This window comes from Schistocerca nitens, chromosome 1 (genome assembly GCF_023898315.1).
Source record: "Schistocerca nitens isolate TAMUIC-IGC-003100 chromosome 1, iqSchNite1.1, whole genome shotgun sequence".
NCBI lineage: Eukaryota > Metazoa > Arthropoda > Insecta > Orthoptera > Acrididae > Schistocerca > Schistocerca nitens.
Window position 1 is genome coordinate 550,804,227 of NC_064614.1, and position 18,505 is coordinate 550,822,731.

Genomic DNA, 18,505 nt, shown 5'->3' on the forward strand with positions numbered 1-18,505 from the left:
TCTTACACCAGGCCTGGTAACAAACCAACAGCGAACAATACTAATTCACTCTGGTGACCGTCTTACCTGTAGCAAAGAATTGAAACTCTAATCCTGTATATATCAGCCGATGGTGTGTCCGTGTACAAGTTTTATTGGCATCCTACCATGTCCTCTGGGTGCTGCACTTTTTTGGTCAGGCAGAGAGCATTTTCCAACGAGCGAACGAACACAGCCAGAACTATTACATCTCATCAGAGCAATGGCACAACGGATGGAACATGTTCATAGAGCCTCAAATACGAGGTGTATTTATATGAGGAACTCTCCCACCAAGATCACAACTATTCACAGCGACTCGGTTACCCTGAGGAGTCTCCATACTTGTCTCGAAAGCCCAAATCAAGGATTCTCTACATAAATGGGGCTTTAGTTGGACACCTAAATTTAGCTGCAACGTGCCGCTGCAAACTATCAATTGCATTGTGAGGCCGGCCGGGGTGGCCGAGCGGCTCTAGGCGCTTCAGTCTGGAACTGCGTGACCGCTACGGCCGCAGGTTCGAATCCTGCCTCGGGCATGGATGGTGTGATGTCCTTAGGTTAGTTAGGTTTCAGTAGTTCTGAGTTCTAGGGGACTGATGACCTCAGATGTTGACCCATAGTTCTCAGAGCCATTTGAACAATTTTTTTGCACTGTGAGGATGTGTAAACTAATACGCCGAACATTATGAACACTGTCCATCTCGACGTTGGATGCCGCCTCGTGGCGTTGCAGGTAAGTGACACGGTAACAAAATTATGTAAACGGAGCAGACACGAACGGTGGATCACCCTAGCGCAGATACTGGCTGCAAATGAGGAAATCCATTGAGATAAGCGACTTTGACAAAGGGCAGATTATTATTACGCACAGCTTGTGGACTAGCATCTCGTCAACGGCGAAGCTGGTCGAATGTTCACGTGCTACTGTCGTACACATTTACGGAAAGAGATAGAAGCACAGTGAAACTACCACTAGGCGCTAAGTGGCTGGACGTCCACGACTCTTCACAGAACGAGGAGTCGGCCGAAAGAGCATAATACTGGTGCACACACCAGTGTTTCGGACCACTCTCTTCATTGAACATGGAGCTCCGCAGCGGAACTCTCCTACGTGATCACGCGTTGAGCCAATGGCATCGTCAGTTGCGGCTGCAGTGGGCACGGGACCATCGGCATTGGACAGTCGATCAGTGGCAACGTGTCGGCTCTTCGGATGAATCACATTTTTGCTACACTAGGTCGATAGTCGTCTCCGCGTACGGCGTCATCGAGGTGAACAGCGGCTCGAAACGTGCAGCTCGCCGCGGACGCTGGATGGTGGGAGCGGTATCCTGCGCTTGCATGGGACCTGTGTAGTAATCAGTGACACGCTGGCAGCTGCGAACCGCCTGCATCACTTCATGTTTGATGTATTCCCCGACGGCGATACCATCTTTCAGCGGTATAATTGCCCGTGTCTCTGAGTCAGAACCGCGCTACAGTAGTTTGAGCAGCACTATAGTAAACTCAAGTTGACGTCTCAGCGGCCAAATTCGCCAGATGTAAATCCTATGGAACCCATCTGGCTCGCTATCGGGCGACTTCACCGTGTACGCTGATCAGCGGCCGGTTATTTACACGAACTGAATGACCTGTGCATAGTCATCTAATGCCACACACCTCCACAAACCTACCAACAAATTGTCGGATCATTATACGCCGAATCTGTGATGTATTTCGTTCCAAAGACGGACAAACATGCTATTAAGCAGATGGTCATAATGTTTTGGCTCGTCAGTGTACACTTCGATCGCATCAAGGGGATTTGAATTACTTTTTAGATGATGCGCCAGAAACTCTAGACTGCAGTCGCTAGCTAGACGTAAATCTAAGTACTGTTCAAATCTTTATTAACTCTTCGTTGTTTCGCAGCTATATTTCTGTCCTATACACTTTCATGTTTTAAGGTTACTCAAAATACTTTCGTTGCCAAACGTCTAAAACAAGGCTGACGGATATTACCAATTCTGTTTAACATTTATTTGGAAGAGGCACTGAACGCCAGGTACAGGAAAAGCTCAGGCATGTGAGTGAAGACTGGCGACGATGCTCTTGACTCTCTTTTATTTGCGAATGAACAGCTAATATTGTCTCAAGATGAAGGGTATGTGGAATACATGCCAAGAAAGCTTCAAGAGGAGTATAGCAGATGGGGTTTGGGAATAAGTCTGGACAACAAGGGATATATATATATATATATATATATATATATATATATATATATGTTTGTTTGAACTAACACAGAGGAAGAAGAAATAAAATCATGCAGTAGCTTCAAACAGTTGGCAAGAATAGTAGGTAACACCGGTACATGTGATAAAGATATTAGTTCCAGAATAGCAGTGGGATAGAAAGCTACTAAAGCTTTGCTTGGGATAATATGGAGTAATAATAATCGGCAAGACATTAAGAAAAGAATGTTTCACAGAGTTGGGGAGAATATAGTTTCATATTGAGCTGTGATCAAACGAGGAAAGTTAGCGAGAAAATTAGAACATTGAGAAGATGTCTGCAGTTACCGAGGCAAGAGGGGATGCGAAACGAGGAGGTACTGAGACGAATGGAGATAACGACCTCAGTAACAAAAACTTTAGAGAAAGGAGCGCTTCAGTGGTACGGATGCATAAAGAGAATGCCTAAGCATATGTGGCCAAGGTATATTTTAAACTGAAAGCCGCCCAGGAGAAGAAGGAGAGGAAGGCCAGCCCTAAGACGGGCAAAATATTTGCAGGAAACAATGGATGACAGAAATCTTGGAACGCATACCTGAACGAAAGAGGCCTGTGGAGGTCAGAAACGGCTAACTTCTGAAATGTGAACAAGGTTTGAGAACTGCACACGAAGTGGTAAATAGGGCTGTAGAACTGACATGAATTCGATAGGAATTATTGTATGAAGTGCTAATTACTGTTATATAGGCGACGTCGAATTCTGGTTTCTTTTGCGTACAACTTAAATAAGTAAATATGGTTGAAAATAGGACTACGTTATCCTAAGAGGAAAACACATAAATTGACACATATAACCGCCAGATATTACTTGAGAAGGCCATCTCATTTGAGATGGAAAAAGTTGTCATTTCTGAAATACTGCAAGACTGTAGACGCAGAAAATAAAGAATCCCATGTCATTCTTGAACAAACTGGCGACGTTTTCTATCACAAAAAATTTTAGCGGTATGGTAGCAATCGATGTAACCTTCAAAACTCACCATCCCAACAATGAAGTTATTGCGCACTAACGTTCTTAACTCTGCTTGCTGGATCTTCTAGAAGAACAACATATATTAGATCTATACGAATTAGAAGAAATATTAGGAGGAATGCACATCCTATACAGGAATTGTAAGCAACGCAGAGAGCAAACTAATTTGTCAGATTAAGCAGAGTGACTGAAGAACAGAAAAATAACTTTAAAAATGGAGAATGCTCGTGTATCTGCTTCGACCTCCACTGCCACTCTTTGTCGACGATGTTGCTTCTGTGCCAGTACCATACTTACATATGTATATACGTATCTATATATATAAACAGCGGAAAATCCAGGATGGAATGAAAGAATATTATGAAAAGCAAAGCTGCTACTCACCATATAGCGGAGATGCTGAGTCGCAGGTAGGCACAACAAAAAGTCTGTCACAATATAAGCTTTCGGCTAACAAGGCCTTTGTCGAAACCAGACGACAGACTCAGACACACACACACACACACACACACACACACACATACACACACGCAAACGAACCTCACACGTACATGACTGCAGCCCCTGGCAGCTGAAGCCAGATATACTATTACATACATTCCACAGGTAACTGTGCTGCGCATGGTGAAAAGTTCATCGGACCAATATTATCGATTATATTTCCTATTCTAGTAGCGCACTGACAAGGGACCGTACTAACTTCCAAGCAGCGCGCAGCCGAGCGAGTAAGCGCTTCGTTTGATAAATGCTTGGGATCGAATCTCGCCGTCCATACTGCTTTTACTTTTAATTTCCACGTAAACTTTTCAAGATGAAGATGGTCTGCCAACGTGCAGTATCAAAGTAATTGCTGATGCAGCATTGCGAGGTTTATTTTTACAGGAACGTAAAGAGCCTTACAAAATCACTACAGAATGACACGTACATCGTCAACCAGAACAGAGAGATAGCTTCTAGAGAAGATTGATCAAACATTCAATCAATCGGACATCATCAGTTATCCACACCATATATTCGGTGATATGCTTCTATAGCTGTGGTACGCCGCGATGTTGTGATGAGCGAGAACCGTTTATAGAGATAAAAGAAGTTTATTTTGCAATAGACAGACTGAAAAAAACAAGCAACAAAAAAAGTCTGGCGTTCATTACAAGTGCTGTATGTCTCAATAATAATTGCTTTTCATGTTCCTGTGTTCAGTATCATCGTGATTCTTGCAGGGCTCCAATGACTGCACATTATATTTGTCACAAATGCAGATACAGTAATGAAAATAAAGTGACTGTACTGATTTGATTCAAAATTCCCTTGTACCTTTTTTTTATTTCCCATCTTATGAGTAATTTTTCTCCATTTCTCAGGATAAGGTAATTAAAATATTAAATGATTCATTCGATATTGATAATTTGCACTGTCATAGCAAACCTGTTGCTTGAATTACTTGGGAATGAAAAACAAAAGTAGTAGCAGCGATATTCGAACCACAGACCGCGCTTCTGAAACTAAACGCTTTATTCGCTAAACTGTGGAGTATTTGAAAATTAGCGACCATTAGAAAGTATTAAGAACGCCTGTAGTTCTCAAACTCGATCAAGAGTTGCGTCTTTCTGTTTACACATGTTGGCACTCCAATCGTGCCCTACATACCCTCTCAGTATGAATAAAATGGGCGAAAGGACGTTCGTACGGTCCCCTTGAGAGCGGGACTGTCTGTATGCCTTTGTAAGCGCCCTGACCCCTCTTATCTATTTCATGGTCCCTAGATGAGACACACGATGGTGGCGCCATAATGAACACACTGTCTTCTTCGAACACAGCTTCTCTAAATTTACCCAAGAGGGTTGCACGAAAACGAGGTCTCCTTTCTTCCAAGAGCTGCCCGAGCATTTCATGTTGTTACGATTTTAACTGCGCGTCTCTGAATTCATTTAATATCTGATCTGTCGCCATAAGGACAACTAATATCCTAACAGTAGAATTGGTCGCTCTAGCGTCCTGAATGCGATTTCCTTTATAGACGTTTTGTACCTTTTCAGAAGCCTGCCGAGAAATTTAACAAGTCATCCTTCGCCTTCACTAAACCTAATTTTACTTGATCCTCCCATTTCATATCGCTTCTCGGTGTAAATACTTATGTGATATGACATGCTGAAGACGCTGCCCATAGTTCTTGGGATCTTGGGATACTATCCTATTCTTTCTCTTTGTTACAAGCGTTATCTTACATTTATTCACATTTAAAGAGAGCGGACATTCCTTACACGAAGCGGAAATTTTGTCCAATTCTTTTTGCAGTTCCTCACAATCGTCCAAGGATGATAATTTACTGTAGACTGCAGCATCGTCAACGGAAAGTCGTATAGTGCTTCTGCTCCTATCTTATAAACAGTTTGTGTGTATTGAGAGCTCTAGAGGTCCTATTACGCATTTTTGTGGCACACTCGGTGTTATTTCCGCTTCTATGGAACATTCGACGTTCAGTACACAGGTACCGGGTTCTATTAGTCAACAACCGGGAGGCAGGAAAGGAACTCAATATCGCGCTTAAACAATTGTCCTCGACCACCCTATCTGGGCATCGCTCCCGACAGAACCTGAACATATAAGAAACATATCGAGAAAACAAAAGCTAAAATACAAACACGTAATGGCATACAGAACATACTGTCAGCTGCGAAGTGGAGCGCCAATGCGAAAGTAGTCCGTTCCACAGCTTTCGCCAGATGATTTCGCTCGCTGAGTATGGATGTCCAGTCTGGGAAAAATCTCGTCACACTAGAAAAATGGAAGCGCTCCTAAACGATACCTGCAGGAAGATAACTGGCTGCCTGAGGCCTTTTAAAGAGGACCATTTATATTCATAATCGGGTATTGTCCCACCAAATATCACAAGATCGTTCCTGTGCTTGAAGAAAGGACCAAAAAGATGAACGACCTGCCTTACCCGGTACATAACAATCAGGCTGTGCCCAAATGGCTTAAATCTAGGCAAAATTTAATATATCAGTGCTACCAAATGAAAGTTCTACAAAATCATTAAAGTAAGAAGAACATTCGGAAGCCCTTTTCACATAGGAAGCTCTACCCCAGGTCTCCCACTTAGAATGGCGACACTGGAAAATGTTCGACCGACTTCGTACAGGCACGTGCGATCAAAACAACTTATGAAATGGTGGGGGCTACACAGCCACTGACAGGTAAGTGTGATCAGACACAAACAACGGAACACCTTCTACAATCTCTGTTGATCCATCATGGACGGGGGACATCGGCTGATCAAATTCGCCAACAGCCGTGTAATACATGGCTGTTGGCTAATTCCATTGATAATTACCTTCTAAAATGTCCGTTAGTGGATGCACTCAAAAGGATCCCCTGTATTACGCCAAGACAGCTGCAGCCTATACCGAATTCTGCATAAGCGAAATATATCTTACATATTTGATTACATATTTCTGTATTTGACCAATACTTTTATACAGGATAGCCCACATAAAACCGATACACCTCATGTCCAATATTCAAGTAACAACAAATTAACTAACAAAGAGTAGATAACAGTAACGTTAAAATACATATAATTACCTCCAGAATGAAATTTTCGCTCTGCAGCGGAGTGTGCGCTGATATGACACTTCCTGGCAGATTAGAACTGCGTGCCGGACCGTGACTCGAACTCGGGACCTTTGCCTTTCGCGGGCAAGTGCTCTACCAACTGAGCTACCGAAGCACGACTCACGCCCCGTCCTCACAGCTTTACGTCTGCCAGTACCTCGCCTCCTACCTTCCAAACTTTACAGAAGCTCTCCTGCGAACCTTGCAGAACTAGCACTCCTGAAAGAAAGGATATTTCGGACACATGGCTTAGCCACAGCCTGGGGGATGTTTCCAGAATGAAATTTTCACTCCTAGCGGAGTGTGCGCTGATATGAAACTTCCTGGCCGATTAAAACTGCGTGCCGGACCGAGACTCGAACTCGGGACCTTTGCCTTTCGCGGGCAACTGCTCTACCAACTGAGCTACCCAAGCACGACTCACGCCCTGTCCTCACAGCTTTACTTCTGCCAGTACCTCGCCTCCTACCTTCCAAACTTTAAAGAAGCTCTCCTGCGGACCTTGCAGTTGCGCGCGAAAGGCAAACGTCCCGAGTTCGAGTCTCGGTCCGGCACGCAGTTTTAATCTGCCAGGAAGTTTCATATACACCTCATGTTTATAAGAGATGCTGGAAATGGTGGCCATGGGCATCCAGGAATCGCTGCAATTCTGCAGGAAATATATTGTTAATTTCTCTAGTAATATTCCGTTTAAGGTCGTCTACTGTGTGGGGTTTGTCGGCATACACTTATTTTTAGTGTGCCCCATAAATAAAAGTCACACGATGTTAGCTCCAGGAACCTTGGGGGCCACATAACTCCGTCAGTCAAAGATCTCTAGATATCTGGCACTGTTGAAAGTGTAATAGAAAAATATGGGGCCAATAATATGCATGCCGGACAACGCACACCAAACACCTGTCTTTTCTGAGTGGAGAACTGAACTGAATTAGGGGGTGGGGGGGGGGGGGGGTGTTGGGTTCTTGGGGAGAAGAGACCAAACAGCGAGGTCATCGGTCTCGCAAAGGACGGGGAAGGAAGTCGGCCGTGCCCTTTCAAAGGAACCATCCTGGCATTTGCCTTGAGCGATTTAGGGAAATCACGGAAAACCTAAATCAGGATGGCCGGATGCGGGATTGAACCGTCGTCCTCCCGAATGCGAGTCCAGTGTGCTAGCCACTGCGCCATCTCGCTCGGTCTGAGTGGAGATTATTCAAGCAGAATATGTGGATTGTCTTGCAATTCTGGGAGTTTACATATCCTGACAAATGAAATAGTCCTCATCTGAAATGTACTAAAGCATGGATTCCAATTAACCGTTAGCATTTGATACCGAAAAGCCAATTGCAGTAATTAACTCTTGTTCCCTGGTCCTCAAATTTCAACTCTGGCACCAACTCATATAATAGGCTTTTAATTGCACATCCTTTAGTACACTGTACACACTGTACTTGATACACCAACCTACTGCGATAACCTCCTTACTGTCTTGAGAAGACTTACTGTATTGTCCATGCGAATTTTGTCTATTGTTTCAGTGGTCCTCACTGTCGGTCGCCTGTTCCTCCACACATTCTGAACGGATTCCACACCCCTCCATTTCTTGCACAGGTGTGCTGCTCGTGGTCAGTTTCCTACCAGGATACTTCCCTTGAAACATTTATTTTACAGTCCTTGATGGAGCTTTTCTTTATGTAACACTCCACAGTATCACTTCGCAGTTCTAATGCAAACTACCCACTGCTTTAGCTCAACAATACGAGTTTACCACAACTGATACACGAACACGCAGCAGAGCTCAACTTTCATATAAAATGCAGTGTAGCCAACTATCGAGACAGTGTTGCCACTTCACAAGCAGTTCGACTAGAAATGATTAACCGGTACGAATAAATAAATTAGTCAAGTATTAATCGAGCGAATGTGTTTGCGAAGACGCTCAGCATATTGGTTAGTTGTGGGCAGTGAGGTAGTGCGGCGCACCTTGGCGTAGAAGTCGATGCCGTCGTGCAGCGCGTCTATCTCGAGGCTGGCCTCGGTGCTGGACGAGAGCGTCCGCTTGGCGCGCTCGGCGGCGGTGCGCAGGCGTCGCAGCGCGCGCGCGTTGGCGCGCATGTCCTTGCGGTGCTTGCGCTGAAACTCTTCCGCCAGGTGCTGCACCAGCCGGTTGTCGAAGTCCTCGCCGCCCAGGTGCGTGTCACCCGCCGTCGACTTCACCTCGAACAGCGACCCTTCCGAGATGGCCAGCACCGACACGTCAAAAGTGCCTGCAACAGTTAGAGAAAACCTGCCCTCCATCAACTCAATCTGCTCAGGTGATTGGTAAAAAGATGTCCCAAATGATCTTTACACCTTTCTCTACACCTACAACTACACAATTACTATGCAGTTCACAATGAAGTGCCTGACAGAGGGTTCATCGAACCGCCTTCAAGCTATTTCTCTAACGTTCCCCTCTCGAACAGCGCGCGAGTAAAATGAACATTTAAATCTTTCAGTGCGAGCTCTGATTTATCTAAATTTACACTACTGGCGATTAAACTTGCTACACCACGAAGATAACGTGCTACAGACGCGAAATTTAACCGACAGGAAGAAGACGCTGTGATATGCAAATGATTAGCTTTTCAGAACATTCACACAAGGTCGGCGCCGGTGGCGACACCTACAACGTGCTGACATGAGGAAAGTTTCCAGCCGATTTCTCATACACAAACAGCAGTTGACCGGCGTTGCCTGGTGAAACGTTGTTGTGATGCCTCGTGTAAGGAGGAGAAATGCGTACCATCACGTTTCCGACTTTGATAATGGTCGGATTGTAGCCTATCGCGACTGCGGTTTATCGTATCGCGGCATTGCTGCTCGCGTTGCAGTCGGTGGGTTCAGGAGAGTAATACGGAACGCCGTGCTGGATCCCAACGGCCTATTATCACTAGCAGTCGAAATGACAGGTATCTTATCCACTTGGCTGTAACGGATCGTGCAGCTGCTTCTCGATCCCTGAGTTAACAGATGGGGATATTTGCAAGACAACAACCATCTGCACGAACAGTTCGACAACGTTTGCAGCAGCATGAACTATCAGCTCGGAGACCATGGCTGCGGTTACCCTTGACGCTACATCACATACAGGAGCGCCTGCGATGGTGTACTCACTGACGAACCTGGGTGCACGAATGGCAAAACGTCATTTTTTGGGATGAATCCAGGTTCGGTTTACAGCATCATCATGGTCGCATCCGTGTTTGGTGTCACCGCGGTGAATGCACTTTGGAAGCGTGCATTCGTCATCGCCATACTGGCGTATCACCCGGCGTGATGGTATGGGGTGCCATTGGTTACACGTCTCGGTCATCTCTTGTTCGCATTGACGGCACTTTGAATAGTGGAAGTTACATTTCAGATGTGTTACGACCCGTGGCTGTACCCTTAATTCGATCCCTGCGAAACCCTACATTTCAGCAGGATAACGCACGACCGCATGTTGCAGGTCCTGTACGGGTCTTTCTGGATACAGAAAATGTTCGACTACTGCCCTGGCCAGCACATTCTCCACATCTCTCACCAATTGAAAACGTCTGGTCAATGGTGGCCGAGCAACTGGCTCATCACAGTACGCCAGTCACTACCCTTGATGAACTGTGGTATCGCGTTGAAGCTCCATGGGCAGCTGTACCTGTACACGCCATCCAAGCTCTGTTTGACTCAATGTCCAGGCTTACCAAGGCCGTTATTACGGCCTCAGGTGGTTGTTCTGGGTACGATTTCTCAGGATCTATGCACCCAAATTGCGTGAAAATGTAATCACATGTCAGTTCTAGTATAATATATTTGTCCAATGAATACCCGTTTATGATCTGCATTTCTTCTTGGTGTAGCAATTTTAATGGCCAGTAGTGTATTATGACTGTGATTCCTCCCTATGTAGGTGAACCCAGTCAACTGTTTTCACAGTCTGAAGACAGTTGGTGATTGAAATTTTATGAGAAGAGTTTGTTGCAACGAAAAAACCCTTCGTTTTAAAGATTTCCACCCCAATTCCTGTATCATATCCGTGCCATCGTCTACCCTATATTCATGGGAGAAACTGGAATATCACTTACATACCCTGCGTGTTATAGATGGCGCACATGTTTAAGTATGTCCCCACTTCTGAAATGTATGTTATCAAAGTTGTACAGACCATTTTGGAACACCTTGTACTTTACTCATATATGGGTTCCCAAAAAAGTACAGAGTGTTAAGTTTTACCACACCTGACAAACCACTGACTGTCATATTCTCTGCCTCAGTCTTCTTCTACCCTTCATAACCTGTATCCTGCACCGGCTGATAAAGTTCCCACATCTTAAGCATATGGAATGCTTTCACAAGTCCCGCATCTGCCGCAATATCGAATCCTAACCACCGCTGTATCTGCCATGCTTGAGAACTCTGGTATGCTGCTACACCTGCCACCACATCCTACCGTCTTTATATCACCAGCCGCTCCACGTCCGTTTCTAAAGTAATGATTTAGAAATTCCTCTCCCAGACCGTGAAATAATTCATGAGACCTAAGCGTCCTATAAGCTGCAGCCTGATCTACTTTTTCCATTTACATAGGAAGTCTGTAGCGAACCCTTTTCCTGCATACCTATCCACCTGCTACCACCTGAATCCCGTCTCTTGATCCTTCCCAATACTTATCCCATATCCTTTCGATATGAATATGTTCTCCAGCCCCATCTGCTTTCAAATCCTTCGTCTACCAAATGCTACCACGGACCCACAGCAGCATCAGTCTTACAGGTCTCAAGAGCACACACATCATAATCTCATCAAGATTAATATCATTATTTTTACTCATATAAATTAACTGTTTTAATCAGAGAGTGAGGAACGACATCATGAACGCTACCAGCCACCTAAGGGGAGGGGGGTGGGGGAACTATAAACAACAACTAAGAAATGGCTCTGAGCACTATGGGACTTAACTTCTGAGGTCATCAGTCCCCTAGAACTTAGAACTACTTAAACCTAACTAACCTAAGGACATCACACACATCCATGCCCGAGGCAGGATTCGAACCTGCGACCGTAGCGGTCTTGCGGTTCCAGACTGCAGCGCCTTTAACCGCACGGCCACTTCGGCCGGCAATTATCCAAGGTCGCTAGACTTTACAGTGGACGCAAGCTGGTGAACCAACAAGTTTATGCCTCTGCACGTGGTATTTACCTTAAGCTGCAATGAGCTGTCGTCTGCTAGCCACTCTCTTCCGCTGAAATTCCTATAAAACTAATTACACCGTTGCTGAATTTTCCAGCAGAAACTTTCCCTATGTTTCTCGTTATGCAAGAGAACATGTACTCATCCCTAGTCTTAGAATGTGGCAATATACACGCGCATGGTTGGAGCAGCGTGCATATTATAACGCCCTCTCAGTTCTTGCAATAACAATTAACTAATTGGCTGGTTCGTTTCTCCACAGCTGGAGCTAAACGATGCTACAGCTAATTTCTAGCTGTATGTCAGCCGCTGTGAAAGCTGTGTTCACCAAAATTACTCCTCTGTGTCGTGCAGAACATTATACGCTCTGTTCTGCACTTGACGCCAGTTCAGTGAAGAGTCCCCCAAAATTTCCGTCTTGTCTTACTCATAGCTGAACTGTCTCCCCACATGGGTTCTTTCGTTCTTCACGTCATGGCTTTTTTCAACCAATAGGAGCGTTTCTCTTATATTGTGGAAACTCTCTCTACCAATTGCAAGGTCCCTACCATTAAATTGAGGCGAAACTTTGGCTCTTTTGTACTTCCTAGCACGTTTCCGCCTATCGGACATTTTGTGCCCATTCCAGACACCTAAATGCGTACATTTAGTCTTTCACATGTGTAGCACTCGCTGGACACATGATCGAAAATGCGTCACAGGTTTTGTTGATATCCCTTTGGAATTCTGAAACACAGTTTTTAAAAGCTTTCTTTCCTGTCCTCCCCCAGATGGGCCATTACACTCGCTCTCCCCATCTGAGTCACTGGTCGGTCGTTGACCTTCGGCCTGGGACTCCCCTTTGTTTCCATGGTACCCCCTGTAGCGCGGCCTTGCCTCAGCTTGCCCCTCTGAAATTCCAAACTAAAACACCTCTCGCTGTTTGTTGCACCTTCTGCTCATAGACATCCATTATATAGGGATGGTGTGTTAATTACTGTCGATTGAGTGTCATCCCTGTTTTGCATTACATACTGATACGCAAATTTGCTCATAACCGCCGAATAAAGTTAGGTGTCATATTGACCTTCCCATTGTGATGTACACAGCTTTCATGTAAGGTGCGAATCTGATCTTCATTTATTCCTCCACCTTACAAGTGTACTTATCGGTAAGTAATTTTAAGTGTATCTTACTTCTCGTAAGTCTAATGGTTAATATTTTCTGTCTCTTGTATTTGATCGTTATTTAACACTGAAATCCATTTTTTTACTGCCATTTACAAGGTCCAGTCTGCGCGTCCTTGTAATCTGGTTTCTACAGCTAGACGTCACGATCTTCAACCCGCGGTGGTGTGGCGCGTACTCGGCTTCACAGTATTCAGTGTGTGGCTAGCACTGTGACGTGCAGTTCTATTTGACGCCTGCCAATATATTTTAATATGGTGACGACTCCCAATGATTCTGTGTCTTTTAATTCTTTGTTTCCCCCACGGATTTTGACGATCGTATGTTTCTCCACTTTTATACTCTACCGACACCGCGAGCTGTGTTTTAATTTACATTACGTTCGTTCAATCTGCAATGTTTTCTGCTCATAGGTTTTATCCTATCGTATGTGGACTGTAACGTGCTGCGGGCCGTGGTGGCCGAGCGGTTCTAGGCGCTACAGTCTGGAACCGCGCGACCGCTACACACATGGATGTGTGTGATGTCCTTAGGTTAGTTAGGTTTAAGTAGTTCTAAGTTCTAGGGGACTGATGACCTTAGAAGTTAAATTCCATAGTGCTCAGAGCCATTTGAACCTTCTTGTGCTGTCCGGGGTCGCCTTTTTGACTGTGTTTTGGAGACGTATTACAGAACATGCGTGGTTCGGATCGCATGCGCATCTGCCGCTTCATCAAAGGTTTTACTGAGGAGTGGTATGTTTTTATGCGCACTTGCACCTTGGAATTCGTAGCACATGAAGTGTTAGTTTATTGAGTACATCTCTTTACTGTCTATTTTGTTGGTTACGTTATGTTGACTGTTAGTGCTTTTGCTTGTGTAGTCTCATTCTATACCCAGATATCCTGTCGATATACCTCCAGGTTATGAAACCGGTCGTCATACAGTGTAAACACAATAAACAGCTATTGCGGATTTGCTCATTCACTCAGTTCAAAACAGATTTTACCATCTATAATTTTAAATTGTTTGATTGTTCGTCACATTATGTACCAATTTTTTGGCCTTGATTCGTCCGACGTATAAGGTTACTTGTTGTACAGTATTAGAAGCTTGCATGAACTTTGGCTTTGGTAGTATTGAAAGAAAATGTAGATTCAAACTTCAAAATGTATTTCAGAGTTTCTGTTTGTATGCAGCCTGGCTTGTGAAGATTGTGACTACCAACGGATCTAGGCAGGAAGGAATATCGAAGTAGAAGATACATTGAATCATCAGATGTGTCGCTACCCGGTTGGAGTACTACGTGATAAGACCTGAGCCACCCACCTCCGCCGAGGTCGAAGATGAGCACGTTCTTCTCGCCCTGCAGGTTCTTGTCGAGCCCGTAGGCGAGCGCGGCGGCGGTGGGCTCGTTGATGATGCGCAGCACGTTGAGGCCGGCGATGGCGCCCGCGTCCTTGGTGGCGCTGCGCTGCGCGTCGTTGAAGTAGGCCGGCACCGTGATCACCGCGTCGCGCACGTCGGCGCCCAGGTACGTGCTGGCGATCTCGCGCATCTTGCTCAGCACCATCGAGCTGATCTCCTCGGGCGCGAACCTCTTCGTCTCGCCCTTGTACTCCACCTGCGACACGCCACCGCGCCAGTCGACAACAGTTACTAGCGGAGAACGCTCCGCGGGACAGATACCCTAAGTCATGGCAGCAACAGACAGGAAACTTCCTGAGAATGTCTCCAGGAACTGAACGTATGCTGCAATTGCAAAGATATAAGCGACGGCAAGTGCGAGAATTAAAACATTCAGATGAACAGCCCATGTGTCCAAATTCCTGACAAGAATAATGTACAGAACAATGGAAAAAATATATAAGATCTATCAGACGACGATCAGTTTGGCTTTAGGAAAGGTAAAGGAACCAGAGAGGCAGTTGATGATGTAAACAAGACTGAACAAAAATCAAGACACATTCGCAAGATTTGTCGACCTGGAAAACCCGTCGACAATGTCGAAGGGTGCAAGATGTAAAAAAACTCTGAGGAAAGTAGGGGTATGCTATGGGGAAAGACGGGTAATGTTTAATATCTACAAGAACCAAGAGGGACGAATAAGACTGGAAGACCAAGAACGAAATTCTCGGATTAAAAAGGGTGTCAGACAAGGATGTACTGTTTCGGCCCTGCTGTCCAATCTATACATCGTAAAAGTAATGACAGAAATAAAAGAAAAGTTGAAGAGTGAGATTAAGATTCTGGGTGAAAGGATGTCAATGATAACTTTCGCTGGTGAGATTGCCGTCCTCAGTCAAAGTGAAAAAGAATTACAGGATCTGTTGATTAGAACGAAAAGCCTAATGAGTGTAGAATGTGGATTGAGAGTAAATGAAAAAAGACAAAAATAATGAGAAGGAGCAGAAATGACAATAGCGAGAAACTTATCATCAGAATTGAAGATCACGAATTAGAGGAAGTTAAGGAATTCTGCTACCTCAACAGCAAAATAACCTATGACGGACAGAGCAAGGAGGACATCACAAGCAGACTAGCACTGACAAAAAGGGCATTCCTGGCCGAGAGAGGTCTACTAGTACCAAAAAAAGGCCTTAATTTGTGGAAGAAATCTCCGACAATGTACATTTGGATCACAGTATTGTATGGTAGTGAAACATGGACAGTGGGAAAACTGGAACAGAAGAGAACCGAAGCATTTGAGATGTGGTACTACAGAAGAATGTTGAAAATTAGATTGACTGATATCGTAAGGAGCGAGGAGGTTCTCCGCTGAATCGGTGAGGAAAGTAATATACGGAAAACACTGCCAAGGAGAGGGATAGTACGCTAGGACAGCCCAACCGGTTAGCCGTGCGGTCTAATGCACGGCTTTCTGGAATGGGAAGGAGCGCCTGGTCCCCGGCACGAATCCGCCCGGAGGACTTGTGTCGAGGTCCGGTGAGCCGGCCAGTCTGTGGATGGTTTTTAGGCGGTTTTCCATCTGCCTCGGCAAATACAGGCTGGTTCCCCTTATTCCGCTTCAGCTATACTATGTCGGCGATTGTTGCGCAAACAAGTTCTCCACATACGCGTACACTACCATTATTCTACCACGCAAAAACATAGGGGTTACACTCGTTTGGTGTGAGACGTTCCCTGGGGGGAGGGGGTCCACCGGAGGCCGAACCGCACAATAACCCTGAAAGAGTGGTTCGGTGTGGGGCAGTGGAGGGGTGAAGTGGACTGCGGTAGTCGTCGTGGGGTTGTGGACCACTGCGGCTGCGGCGAGGACGGAGCCTCTCCGTCGCCTCTAGGCACCCAGTGAACATACAATACAATACAATGCTAGGACATCTATTGAGACATCAGGGAATAACTTCCATGCTACTCATGGTACTAGCAGGGGTTGTAGTTGGTGAAAACTGTAGAGGAAGATAGAGATTGGAACACATGCAGCTAATAATTGAGGACGTAAGTTGCAATTGCTACTCTGAGATGAAAATATTGGCAGAGGAGGGGAATTTGTTATGGGCCGCATCAACCCAGTCAGAAGACTGATAACTCAAAAAAAATTCCTGCGAACTGAGGCTACGGAATGATGCTGCACATCCTTATTGGGCACAATTTCCACGCAGATATCACGTACGATTTGAGAACGCTCGGTGGACAACGGAAATGGCCCCTGTCGCGTAATTGATACATGTTTACGCCACACTGACTTAATTCTTTCTTGAGGAGGTGGCTAGACCGTTGCGACACACAGCAGCTTGCAGCAGGAACCACACGGCATTTTTCCAAAATGAATTAGAGAGTCACAACGAATGAATTAGGATTTCAACATGACCTTCCGGACACTGAATCCAGAATTTCACCTTAATACGCACATGGCGATGATACTACGAGAAGTGGCACTGGACTTGCATTTCGGAGAAACACGTTTCAAATAGCCACCTGACCATCCTGGTTTTTGTTTTCTACGGCTTCCTAAATCAATAAAGGGGACTTGCCGGGATGGTTATTTTGAAAAGGAAATGGGTTATTTCCTTCTCCATCCCTATCCTGGGTTTGTGCTCCATCTCTTGGAAGAATACAGATCTCTCTAGCTTGCCTAGAATATTTCCTTACACCGGCTGCTTGTAGTTAGATGATGTAAATTCCAGGCGCTTGTATCGGATTCTATAGTGGATGCTAGGCGACTGAGACAGTCGATGACGACAGTCCCCAGACACTTGGCACTCCTCAATCGCCGTGCCGTGTGCCTCTCACAAAAACTGAATTTAAGACCTCATCTATGACGGGACATAGAACAGTCGTTCCCAACCGCTCAAAGTTTCGACAAGCCATAGTGAGTAACATAATATCAGAATGTGAACCTTTCAGAAGACCAAAGCATTCACGTCTGCGATTCTTCAGGGGATACAAATCCGCAATACCCGGCTGAGTGCCGCTTTTAAGACCCAGTAATGACGCAGCATTTAACGTGCACTCATAACATCGCGGCACCTTTATTAATGGCGAAATTAATCTTTTTAAGATGAGTTCCTGTTATTTTTCATGAGGAGAGATGGGCGACATGATGATCAGATACTGCTCCAAAGTGTACAGACTACATGAGGTAACATGGGGTAATACACTACTGGCCATTAAAATTACTACACCACGAAGATGACGTGCTACAGACGCGAAATTTAACCGACAGGAAGAAGATGCTGTGATATGCAAATGATTAGCTTTTCAGAGCATTCACACAAGGTTGACGCCGGTGGTGACACCTACAACGTGCTGACATGAGGAAAGTTTCCAACCGATTTCTCATACACAAACAGCAGTTAACCGGTGTTGCCTGGTGAAACATTGTTGTGATGCCTCGTGTAAGGAGGAGAAATGCGTACCATCACGTTTCCGACTTTGATAAAGGTCGGATTGTAACCTATCGCGATTGCGGTTTATCGTATCGCGACATTGTTGTTCGCGTTGGTCGAGATCCAATGACTGTTAGCAGAATATGGAATCGGTGGTTCAGGAGGGTAATACGGAACACCGTACTGGATCCCAACGGCCTCGTATCACTACCAGTCGAGATGACAGACATCTTATCCGCATGGCTGTAACGGATCGTGCAGTCACTTCTCGAACCCTGAGTCAACAGATGGGGACGTTTGCAAGACAACAACCATCTGTACGAACAGATCGACGACGTTTGCAGCAACATGGACTAACAGCTCGGAGACCATAGCTGTGGTTACCCTTGACGCTGCATCACAGACAGAAGCGCCTGCGATGGTGTACTCAACGACGAACCTGG

General features: G+C 45.3%; 1 protein-coding gene and 1 non-coding gene across 2 annotated transcripts in view; both read right to left on the reverse strand.

Moving 5' to 3' along the window:
- The window catches only part of LOC126254313 (heat shock protein 70 B2-like), a 127,447-nt gene that overhangs the window by 51,410 nt on the left and 57,532 nt on the right, over positions 1-18,505 (reverse strand). The window contains exons 3-4 of the mRNA XM_049955302.1: positions 14,542-14,836; positions 8,842-9,125 (exon numbers count right to left, since the gene is read on the reverse strand). Of these exons, the coding sequence (XP_049811259.1) occupies positions 8,842-9,125; positions 14,542-14,836 (579 nt within the window). The remainder of the gene's footprint in view (positions 1-8,841; positions 9,126-14,541; positions 14,837-18,505) is intronic.
- On the reverse strand, positions 7,218-7,294 carry Trnas-cga (transfer RNA serine (anticodon CGA)). The gene has a single exon. It is a non-coding gene; the product is annotated as a tRNA-Ser (tRNA).